Source organism: Rosa rugosa, chromosome 4 (genome assembly GCF_958449725.1).
Source record: "Rosa rugosa chromosome 4, drRosRugo1.1, whole genome shotgun sequence".
In the NCBI taxonomy this organism is placed as follows: domain Eukaryota; kingdom Viridiplantae; phylum Streptophyta; class Magnoliopsida; order Rosales; family Rosaceae; genus Rosa; species Rosa rugosa.
In genome coordinates, this window is record NC_084823.1 from 3,546,097 (window position 1) to 3,558,974 (window position 12,878).

The 12,878-nt window shown below is 39.9% G+C and overlaps 1 protein-coding gene across 1 annotated transcript; it reads left to right on the forward strand.

Moving 5' to 3' along the window:
• Positions 1-4,212: 4,212 nt before the first annotated feature.
• On the forward strand, positions 4,213-8,474 carry LOC133744178 (MDIS1-interacting receptor like kinase 2-like). Its single transcript, XM_062172323.1, has 5 exons — positions 4,213-4,354; positions 4,628-5,200; positions 5,363-6,853; positions 6,944-7,191; positions 7,554-8,474. Exons 1-5 carry the CDS (start codon positions 4,213-4,215, stop codon positions 8,472-8,474), a joined length of 3,375 nt encoding a protein of 1,124 aa, XP_062028307.1.
• The last annotated feature ends 4,404 nt before the right edge of the window (positions 8,475-12,878 follow it).

Below are 12,878 nucleotides of genomic sequence, written 5' to 3' on the forward strand. Positions count from 1 at the left end.
CGCATCCCTATTCACACAATCCAAGTTGCTTGCTGCCTTGAATTCGACAGAGACGGGGATCGGCGAGTTCCAGAAATTATCCAGCAAGTCGAACCTGAACCGATTGTGGTTGATGAAAATAGCACCTAAGTCCTGTAGGAGTTGACCTCGAACATGCAGGTCTTCAACACGGGCTTCAACCGATCGAGCCGAGTGTCGTCGTTTAGGGCTTTGGAGACTAACGGTTGGTGGAGGTGGTGGTGGTAGCGGCGGCATTAGGGTTCGGGGGCTTTCAACATGAAGGCAGATCAGGTGAGGTTTGATTCGAGTCCGGATTTGAACCGATTGTTGTTGAATTAGGGTTTGATTGATTGTGGGATGGTGTGAGAGTTGGGGGTTTTTGTGAGATTGGAGGTGGCCTGGTTTTGAAAGTTTCAAGGTTGGATTCAGAGGTCTCTCCTGGTAGTAGGAAAAGTGTGTCTAGCTTGCAGAAATCACTGAAAGGGTTTGTGGGTGTTGCCAAATGTGGCCAATAATAGAGCTTGCAGATCTTGAAGGTCTGTGGATTGGAACCATCTTAATGAGGAGATGAACAGAAGGATGAGAGAGAGCCGGAAGAAGAAGAGGTAAATAGAAAAAATTAAAATTAAAATAAAATAAAAAAAGAGAAAGAGAAAATTTTTTTATATAAAAAAAAAGTAGAATTAATTTCAGTTTACCTACTCCAACTTTAGGTCAATCTTCATGTTAGTCTCTATTATTTTAATTTCATCAAGAACACCCCTACACTACCAATTTTAATCAACTGTGTTCAATTTTCTAAGCTTCATCCAAATCTTCCGTTAAGTGATGACGTGGCAGGAGACAAAATGCTAAATTCCGATAGTACAATGTCTAATTTTTTTTTAAAAAGTTTTTTTTATTTATTAAAAGAAAAATAATTTGTTTTATTTACAAACAATCAACATCTCTCCTTCAGACCCAAAAAAAAAAAAAATCTTGTATCTCTCCTGAAATCCAAAGGCTTGTAATCAATATTGCAAGATTCAAGCAACCCATGAAAACTAAAAACAGCATGAACAGACCCAAATAACATCGCCGATCAAGCCTTATGTTTCATTCTCTTTCCCCAAAATCAAGCTTCACCGCCAATCTCGACCATCATCCCAACACTGCAATCGTCATTTGTTTTCCCTGACAGCACTCAACATTCAGCAAACGATAGATACATTCATAGACAAATTTAAGCTAAGAAACACAAGCTCATGTAGTGTTTACCTTTTTCTACAGGAAGAGGGTCAGAGTAGTAACCACACACTAGGCATCTAAATATTGCTTCCCTTAGGCCACCTCCAACCCAAGAAGACAAAGTGCTAAAGGGGCATTTTTTAGCCTAATCCAACTCCAACCCAATAAGTTAAGGGCCAAAAGGTTAAATATTAGAGCTATAGGTGAGTGTAAAGGACTATTTTTAGCCCTCAAGATGCCCCTTTGGCCCTTTAAAAAAATTGGATCAAAATGCTATGGCCCACGAATTGGGAGTGGAAGGTGACATAAGCATGACGTCAGCAACGGCTAGTTGCTGACGTCAGCTAGCCGTTGGGTCTTTTTTTTTTTTTTTTTTGAGAATATGATTCCACAGTCCTGATCCCCTGGTCAGTTGCCGACCAGGGATTATGTGGTCAATCACCGTCTGATTGAAATCGGACGGTTGATAGCTAAGTGATGAGATCTGTGGTGAGAGTTGTCAACCGTCCGATTTCAATCAGACGGTGATTGACCACATAATCTGACCAGGGGAACGGGACTGTATGATTCCATTCCGAATTCAACTTTATTTCATTTCGAAATCAGCTTTATTTAATTTTGAAATTAATTTTATTCCATTTCAAAATCAGCTAAAGATATTTTTGATTATCTTAAAAAAAAAATACAACCGAAAAAATATTTTTTTATCATAAAAATGATTTCAATTACTATAAGTAATATATATATATTAGGGCTATAATTTAGCCTTGACGGGTTGGAAACGGTTGATGTCACATCAATGAATAGTATAGAATTTAGGGCTAAATATTTTTAGCCCTTTGGGTTGGAGATGGCCTTATCGCAGGTATTATTGAACTAGACCGAATAATCATTCCCTTTATTGAAACCATCCTCTCAATGTCTACAAATAGATTATGTACTCAAATCAGTCCATTTCTCCATATCCACATCATACATGATTAACAACAAACCAAAAAACACAAAACCAAAACAAGGGAATTGAATTGAAGAACAAGAAGGTGAATAAAACTAACCAGACGGGTGCAGATTTTTCATGGATATTGATGTTTTCAGATTGAAAATCCGAGTTTGAATATGCTTCTCGAACAAGGGCTTAATGATGGGCAACATTTCCATCAAAACAATGTCGAAAATAGCAAGAAACTCAAGTGGGTACCAGGCCATCTTGACATACAAATCCGAATCATAATCAAACACATTGCGGGCATCCACATCGAGTGAATCACCTTCCATTTCTAGAATTCTCTTGATGGCCTCAATGTACTTCCCTTCTTCCCTTCTGTACGATGCTCGCTCTCCGAATTCTGTGATTGGTCCCGAAAATTCTTCAAAAACCTAATAATGGCCAATTTAACATCATTACACTGATATTGGTGCCCTAGACGAAGGTGGGGCGATCCTCATCCATGCCATAGCTATCGCCGCCTTCCAAAGACGGCGGCCCATCATAAGTTGAAGAGGGGATGCCTGCGGTCCCATCCGTGCGGCGCGTGCGAGATGGGGTTGGGGTTGTTTCGGAGGCGGCGAATCATAACCGGGAGGCCGCAAGGGTTGCGAATGCTGTAGGAGTGGTGGATCGGTGATCGGTGGAGTCGGTCGGAGAAGAGAACGTGTTGCCGATTGGCTTCGAGAAGCAGTCATCATGAGAGGAAGGTCCTGCTGAAAATAGAGAGAGAGAGAGAGAGAGAGAGAGAGAGAGAGAGAGAGAGAGAGAGAGAGAGAGAGAGAGAACTTATCGTTGTTGAAATTGGGTGCAGAAGAGTCGCAAGGGGAGATAGGGGAAGAGGGTTAGGGTTCATTTTAGATGATTTTTTGTTTATTTTATTTTGGAGGGCAAATTGTCCATTTTAGCCCTTCTTGTGGGTCCGGTGGCAAAAAATTAGGCTTTTGTCTCCTGTCACGTCATCATTTAACGGAGATTTGGATGGAGTTTAGGAAATTTGACACGGCTGATTAAAATTAGGAGTGTAGGGGTGTTCTTGATGAAATTAGAAGAACATGGAATAACATGAAGATTGGCCTAAATTGGAGTAGGTAGACTGAAATTAATCCAAAAAAGTAATTGAGGTTATAATAGACTTTTTTGGAGGGAAACGACGGCCACGTCAGCAAGACAACGAATTCTTTGACGAATGCTTGACGGCAGGGACCAATTGGGAGGAAAACCCTATAAGGGAGTAAGTAGTATTTATTTCTAGAATAAAACAGAAGGAATCCTTGCTTCACTAAAACAATTCTGGGTTTCCCCAAGGAAGGCTCATCTCTCTTACCCTCTCAATTCTCAAAGCAATGCCTCAATATACCAGAATCAAGTGCCAGCTGCAATGAGGAGATTCCCTCTCTTATGTCTGACAAGTCCTGAAAAAGACAGTAGTATAGCTAGTAAATAGTCTTCAATTTCATGTTAACAAAGTAGGCCTCCAGATTTAAGAAGGCAACATACGCGTTCAAACCAGTTTTTGCAAGCCAAGCTTCAGTAGTTGAAAGTACATGAGCTACAAAACCAACAGACAACCAAGTGCTCGTTACGCGTCAACCGGCTTTTCATGTGGATAAACCCCACACGCTCATTTGAAGAACACTTAAAACACCAAATAGTTAAAACACAAGGTCAAATTACTTGACTAAGATCAGCCCATCTTATAATCATGAAAAGAGAAGCAAAAAGCAAAAAGAAGATCCTTGACTGACTTGAAACAGTAGCCCATTAATGTGGAACACGAGACCAGGGCACTATAAATAGATAGCTAATCCTCGCCAAGTGTAGACAAAAACAAAACAATAACCATAAGATCTTGTTATTACCTTATTTTCTTGTATGTTCACCTACTTTCATCACAAAACTACTTTGCTTTTGCTTCTGCCAGTTCAACTGCTGAAGCGCAAGCCCTTCTGAAATGGAAAGCCAGCTTACAGAATCAAACCCAACCTATCAACTCATGGATGGACCTTCCCAGTACAAATAATGCCACAAATACTTCCAGCAATCCCAAAGCAAAGGCAAACCCTTGCATTTGGACCGGTATCTCATGCAACGCTGCTAGAAGTGTCAACAAGATAAACCTTACCAATTTTGGTATACAAGGTAAGCTACATGAATTCTCATTCTTGTCATTCCCTAATCTTGTGTATCTAGACCGCGGCTCAAATAAACTCTTCGATGTCATACCATCTGGAATTAGTTCCCTCTCGAAACTCATTTATCTTGATCTATCTAGAAATCAATTTTCTGGGAAAATCCCGCCAGAAATTGGTCTTCTACGAAATCTCACATTTCTCTATCTTTATCGAAATAATATTTCTGGCACCATTCCTATGGAGATAGAAAACCTGAAATCATAGGTGGATCTACAATTAGATACTAATCAACTCAGTGGTTCAATCCCGACAACATTAGGTGATTTGACCAACCTTACCACCCTCTATCTCTTTTTAAATAATCTTTCTAGCACTATTCCTATGCAGATGGGAAACTTGAAATATTTGGTGGATTTACACTTGGGTTCCAATCAACTCAGTGGTTCAATTCCTACAACATTAGGTAATTTGACCAACCTTATCATTCTCTATCTATATTCAAATAATCTTTCTGGCACTATTCCTATGGAGATAGGAAATCTAAAATCATTGGTGGATCTAAGGTTGGACTTTAATCAACTCAGTGGTTCAATTCCGACAACACTGTGGGATCTGACCAACCTTACCACTCTCTATCTCTTTTCAAATAACCTTTCTGGAACTATTCCTATGGAGATGGGAAACATGAAATCATTGGTGACTCTAGACTTGGCCACCAATCAACTCAGTGGTTCAATTCCAACTTCATTATGTGATTTGCCTAACTTGGAGAATTTATTCCTCTTTGAAAACCAACTCTCTGGCTCCATTCAAGAGATAGGAAATATCCCGAAGCTCACAGAACTGGAAATATGTACAAACCAATTATCGGGTTATTTGCCCCAGAACATTTGCCGAGCTGGATCACTGACATACTTTTCAACATCCTATAATCATCTGAGTGGTCCAATCCCCAAAACCTTGAAAACCTGCACTAGCTTATTTAGAGTCCGTCTTCAAGGGAACTAATTGACAGGCAATATATCTGAAGACTTTGGTGTTTATCCAAGTCTTAATTTTATAGATTTGAGCAACAATCAACTTTATGGTGAAATCTCACCAAATTGGGGATTGTGCCCAAATTTAACAAACCTACGAATAGCAGGAAACAAACTTACTGGTTCTATACCATCTGAGATTGGAAGCGCAACCCAAATTCATGAGCTGGATCTTTCTTCAAATGGTTTAGTCGGGACAATTCCAAAGGAGTTTGGGGGATTAACTTCAATGGTGAAGTTGATGTTGGATGGCAATCAACTTTCAGGTCGTGTCCCTTCAGAGTTGAAATCATTGCATGATCTAGAATATCTTGATCTATCAGCAAACAAATTCAATGATTCAATTCCAAGCTTTGTAGGTGACTTTCTCAAGTTAAATTACTTGAATTTGAGCAACAACAAGTTCAGTCAAGCGATTCCATTTCAATTAGGGAAGTTAATTCATCTCTCCCAACTAGATTTGAGTTTTAACGCAGTTAAAGGTCGGATACCATCAGATATTAGTAATATGCAGAGTTTGGAGATACTTAATATATCCCACAACAATCTTTCTAGTTTCATTCCAAAAAGTTTTGAAAATATGCGCGGGTTGTCGTATGTAGACATATCCTACAATGAGTTGGAAGGTCCACTTCCCAACAACAAAGCATTTCAAGCTGCTACTCAAGAAGCATTGCAAGGGAACAAGGGCTTGTGTGGCAACGCACGATTTTTGCAACCCTGCAATAAACAAAACCCAAAAAAGGAACATAAACTCGTATTTTTGATAATCTTCCCTATTCTTGGAGCATTTTCACTTCTAGCCTTTATATTTGCATTGGTAGCAAAAAGGAAAAAGAAACATCACCACCATGGAGAAAAAACCAACATGAACGAAGAAATTTCTTTCTCAATATTAAAGTTTGATGGAAAGAAGATGTTTGAGGAAATAGTAAGGGCAACAGAAGATTTTGATCCCATGTATTGCATAGGGCAGGGAGAACAGGGAAGTGTCTACAAAGCAACTTTGTCTTCCACTTACACAGTGGCCGTGAAGAAACTCCATTTGCCATGCGATGATGACAAGAATCTTCAGAAGGCATTCTTGAATGAAATTAGGGCACTAACTGAGATGAGTCACCGAAATATTGTGAAGCTTTATGGATTTTGTTCACATAAGCGACACTCATTTTTGGTGTATGATTATCTGAAAAAGGGTAGTTTGGCCACAATGTTGAGCAAAGATGAGGAAGCCAAAGAACTGGGGTGGAGTAAAAGGGTGAATATAGTTAAAGGTGTAGCTCATGCCTTGTGTTACATGCATCACGATTGTTTCCCACCGATTGTGCATCGGGACATATCGAGTAAGAACATTTTGCTGGATGATGAATATGAGGCCTGTGTTTCAGACTTTGGCACTGCAAAGTTCTTAAATCCAGACTCGGCTAATTGGAGTGCCCTTGCAGGCACATATGGATATGTTGCACCAGGTAATGTTGTTTTTCTCTGCTCTCTATTTTGATTAACTCATTATTATCTCTATATGCCGACATTTGACTGTTTGAGATTTGACCGAGCAGAGCTTGCTTATACCATGGAAGTGAATGAGAAGTGTGATGTTTATAGCTTTGGAGTGGTGACATTGGAGACAGTTATGGGAAGACATCCTGGAGATCTGCTCTCATCTCTATCTTCGGGGGCGTGTTCATCATCATCATCATCGTCAACTGCATTACCAGCCCATCAAATGCCAGTTGTGGATGTTTTGGACAAACGCATTTCCCCTCCTACACGTGAAGTTGCAGGAGAAGTTGTCTCTGTTGTGAAGGTAGCATTTGCGTGCCTGAATTCCAGTCCTCAATCTCGTCCAACAATGAAGCAAGTTTCTCAATACCTCTCAACTAAAAGACTGCATTTGTCGGATCCAATAGCTATGATAACATGCGGTGAAGACCAATCTTACCTCTCTATCTCTTTGGAAATAATATTTCTGGCACTATTCCTAAGGAGATAGGAAACCTGAAATCATTGTTGGATCTACAGTTGAGCACCAATCAGCTCAGTGGTTCAATTCCGACAACATTAGGCAATCTTACCAACCTTACCATTCTCTCTTTGTTTTCAAATAATCTTTCTGGAACTATTTCCATGGAAATAGGAAATATTTAGAAGTTTACAAGATTGTCCTAGGATGCAAACCAATTTTCGGGTTATTTGCCACATAACATTTGCCGAGCTGGATCTTTCAGATACTTTTCAGCATTCTCCAATCATCTGAGTGGTCCAATCCTTAAATTTTTGAAAACCTGCACTAGCTTATTCAGAGTCCGTCTTGAAGGGAACCAATTGACAAGCAATATATCTGAAGACTTTGGTGTTTATCCAAGTCTCAATTTTATAGATTTGAGCAACAATCAACCTTATGGTGAAATCTCACCAAATTGGGTATTGTGCCCAAATTTAACAAGCTTACGAATAGTTGCAAACAAACTTACTGGTTCTATACCAGTTGAGATTGGAAACGCAACCCAAATTCGTGTGCTGGATCTTTCTTCAAATGGTTTAGTTGGGACAATTCCAAAGGAGTTTGGGGGATTAACTTCAATAGTGAAGTTGATGTTGGATGGCAATCAACTTTCAGGTCATGTCCCTGCAGAGTTGAAATCATTGACTGATCTAGAATATCTTGATCTATCAGCAAAAAAATTCAATAATTCAATTCCAAACTTTGTAGGTGACTTTGTCAAGTTAAATCACTTGAATTTGAGCAACAATAAGTTCAGTCAAGCAATTCCATTTCAGTTGGAGAAGTTAATTCAGTTGTCCCAACTGGATTTGAGTTTCAATGTAGTTGAAGGTCAGATACCATTAGATATTAGTAATATGCAGAGTCTAGAGATACTTAATATATCCCACAACAATCTTTCTGGTTTCATTCCAATGAGTTTTGAAACCAACAATGACTTGGAAGGTCCACTTCCAACAACAAAGCATTTCAAGCTGTTACTCAAGAACCATTGCAAGGGAACAAGGGCTTGTGTGGCAAAGCACGATTTTTGCAACCCTGCAATAAACAAAGCCCAAAAAAGGATCATAAACTCTTGTTTATGATAATCTTCCCTATTCTTGGAGCATTTGCGTTTCTGGCCTTTATATTTGTGTTGATACCCAAAAAAATCACAAGACATGTCGTATGCACATTTCAACCCCAAAAAGGAAACACACATGCAAATCACATTCGGAAAGACAAAACGTTACATATCGAACCATCATGTCACGCATGTGGACCAAAGCCACAATTACACTCTTGGCGCTTGCAGAAGTGGGTGTGGTGTGGAAGGGTACTGTTAACGTTAGAACCAAAGGGTCTTATTTAACGTTAGAGAGAGAGAGAGAGAGGTACACACAAGGAAGTATAGTGGTTCATCTCCTACTTTTGGGGGAAACTACATCCACTTCAAATATTCAACTATATGTGTTTGGGCCTTGCGGCCCAACATGATTACAAAGGCAAGTTGTAATGGAGTATTGATCTAAGTGGGTGGAGGTCCCTTTTATAAGTAAGGGAGCCTCCCCTCTTACACTTGTTTTCCAATGTGGGACTCAAAGTCGCCCTTCTAGTCCTCAAAGGCTATTATGGAGGCAACTTGGCAAGGCCGGGAAGGTGGCTTCCCGGCGAGGTTTTGGCCGCTTCTGACTATCACGGCATAGCTTGGACATCGGGCTACTGGATCCATGTCGCGGTTGGGTCCCCACCATGGCTTGTAGGCCCACTAAGAGGGTGTTACTTATGCTTGGTGATGTACCAAATCCTCCATACTAGTGGAGGTATGTACAGTTATGGAAACATATACTGCTCGTCCATTGATTTAGTGTTGTTGGTGATTTCGGTCTTGGACCCAAAATCCAAGCCCAATGACTTATATCAAGAACGAAATGGTGAACATGAGAATTGGACCAGCCTCTCATTTGAAAACCAAAGCTCATATTAGAAAAGCCCGACTGCCCTTTTTCTTCTTCGTTCTGAACTCACCTTCTTCCTCGCAGCAACCTAATATCTCACCTTCTCCCTGCAGCAACCTAATACACAGAGAGTTAGCCAAAATCCCTAAGTACAATTGTTTTCTCTCTATTAGTCATTGAAAGAGAAACCTTGTGACCAGTTAAGGGAATCGTTCCCTCTTCCTTAAACAAAGAACTCCAACTTCTAATATACCTCATTCCCTGTTTTCTGTCACTGTGGTGGCTTCTACTACAGTATAGGTTGACTACTACAACAACCCCTGCATTCTTCAAAATCCTCAACTCCCAAGAAAACATCTCTTTCCTAAATTTAAGGCAGATATTATGTATAGAAGACCTTTCTTTACCCAGAAATCAAAGTGTTCTGTAACATCAAAGCCCTCTAGTGGAGTCTTTAAAAAATGCAGCTTTGCTAGTGCAAAGGGAGGAGCACAATCGAGCAAAAACCCAGAAAGCTGAGAAACACTTATAGCAGTCATGCCTTCAAGCTTTCAAGCATAAACCCAGTCCTCGGCTACCCTTCGAAACAGTCCTTCAAACTTTCCCAGAAACCCCAATGTGTTTCTAGCTCCCACACCATGCTTTACGATATCGAGCCCTATTCATTATCTGAATCACGCACAAAGTCCTCCCAATAATCGGATTATTGGGTTGATTTTGACCTAGTCGATGTTTAATTCAAAAAGGACCCTAACATTTTGGCGACTCTGCTGGGGACTAGGTTGTGATTCAGAAAAATGATTCATCATGCAGTTCTTCAATTCAAGCATGCTTTGTTATTCACAACTGTTGTTGGATGCAATTAGTAGAGGCTCCCCAGCTAATATGTTGTACTTTGTACAATTACATATTCAGTTGAAGACTTGGGAATTCAACCATGAAAGCTGGAAACAGGAATTTATAGTGGTAGCCAGGCACTGCAGCAAGTAGTCTTTCATTTTCAAAATCAAGGTGATCTGTAGCCATGCTTGATCATGTTCTATACAATTAACAAAACCTCTTATTAATCTACTACACCAATTTCAGAATCAGACAACACATATCAGACGACAGCAAACATTTTAACTGTCGTCTGAGTTAATCAGACAAGAGCAAGAAATATTTTGTCGTCTAAGTTTTCGAATCCGACAACAGTTTTTTCTTGGCTCTTGTGCAATAGCATTTCAGACAATGGTTTATTTTTATGATGTTGTATGAATGAATTAATTCAGACAACAGTTATTATGTGATGTTGTCCAAGGTTCATTTATACAATGGTTGTTTTTTGCTGTTGTCTGATTATTTTCAATCACACAACTGTTATTAGGTGTCTGTTGTCTGATATTTTTTAAGTCAATGCCTGCTGAAAGATGTTGTCTGATTTGAGTAGTTCACACAATGCTTTTTAGTTTGTCTGTTGTCAGATTAGTTTCAGACAATATACCTTATTTGATGTCGTCTGAGTTTTAGAGTAATTTTTTTTTTTGATACAATAGCTGACTTTTAGAGTTAGGGTTTGACATATACTTTAACACTTTCAACTCTTTCCCTCTCCATTCGATCGAGCAAAACACCCACCTCCCGCCTCCAGCTCAAAATATTCAGTCCCGCTCTCAGCCATCTCTCTCTCTCTCTCATCCCTCAATACTGTCAGCCATCTCTCTTTCTTTCTTTCTTTCTTTCTCAGCAGCAGCCTTCCTAATTTTTTTTCTCCCTCTCTCACTCTTCCTCATGCCCGAGCCTCACTCCATGTACCGCTTCCGTCGCTGCAACTCCAACGCCAGCCTCCGGCCATTGGCGTTCGTCACCACCACCACCAAACCGTATCGCGGGGGTTGAAGAACAAACCCCAACCCACTGTAGCCGAACAAAACCCAGCTCACCGTCGCCGAACAACGGTGCTCTCACCCTTCTCTCTTTCGAGCTCGCCTTCTCTCCTCATCCACCAGATCACTCACTCGGTATGGTTCTCGATTCCAATTGCTCATTTGATAAAATTTGAAAGGGTCTTTGATTTTGTCACTGAATTTTGGGTTCTAGTTAGTGGGCATTGATTGTAAATTTGCAATCTGCTATTTCATTTTTTCTTTTTTCCTATCTCTCTTATATTATCACCTCAATTTGGTGCTTGCCTACCTAAATTTACTTTTAATGTGCCGACAGAGGAGAAAAAGCTAGTTCTTGTTTCAGATGCTTTGGTCTCCTATTCTTCTCAATACCCATTATTGATTCTTGAATTCTCGACCTGTTGCTGTTCTGGGTTCTTGATCGGATTCGGTTCCAAACTGAAATCGCTTTCTGGGTATTAAAAATTTATGCTTTATAGTTTGTTAACCTCTAAATTTGGGCTAATCTTATGATTGCTTGTGTGCTCTTTGTTGGGTGTCATTTCTATATGATTGTTCTTGTTCTGGGTTTATGTCTGTCGTTATCTTGTGTTGTTTTTGGGTTCAGATTTCATTTTTTGATTTGTTTTCTATTGCTTAGTATAGTTGGATTACCAAGTTTTGATTGTTTCTGATATGGGTTGATCGCCAAGGATTTTATCATGATTTGCTTAGATTTCTTGCGTTTACACTAACATATACGATTGATTTTGATGTCTACAGAGGCCATGAGTTCAAAAACGAGGGTTTTGGTCCTGGCACAGTTATTTTATGTGATCAGGTACTATGATTGCCTACTGATCTTGACCTTCCTAAATATTGACTTTGAAATTTTTGCTTCTTAAAATGCTCTCTTTCTGGCTGGTCAGTTTATCTATTTGTAAATGTACAAACATTTCCTCTCCAGGAAGTTCCGAAAGAGAAATGGTTCTGTCATCCAGATTGTCTCAGGATTAAGCTTTCATGTCTCATAGCTAAAACTCAGACGTAACAGAAACACTGAACAAATCTTTGTGAATCCTAATGAATGCAGTGATACTAAGATTAATCACAGTCATGCCAGGGTAGTGCAGTGGGGTGCTCCACCAAGAAGCTGTCTTAAATTGAATATTGATGGTGCCTATGCTAGAGAGAATGGCATGGGAGGAGTGGGGGTAATTTTTTGACTCTTCAGAGGGCTTGAAGGCCGCCTTCTCTAGGCATCTTCCTGCAATCCAAAGCGAGGCAGAAGTTTGTAGCTGTCTTATGTGGCAATGGATATTGAGTGTTCTTCACTTGTTTTATGTGGCAATGCATTCTCAGATTCAAATGCAACTAAAGAAGCACTAGCTGTCTTGTCCAGACGTGTTATATTTGCCCGAAGAGGCCTTCCCCTATCTGCAAGGTACAGTTATTCATTCTCTTTTAGAGCACTAGAGTTTTATTTTGGATGCACTGCCTGATTTGCATTAGGAGGTTGAAAATTTTCAGGCTTTTAGTGTTTGGTGATTCTGTGCTTCTTTTATTTGCACCATAAGATACCATTAAGGGTTGTGGAGATTTGTTGGTGCCAGGAGATGGTAGGAGTCAGGAGATGGTAGGAGTCATTCTTTCTTCTGAAGGTGTTGACCCATTGTTTCAAACTGGA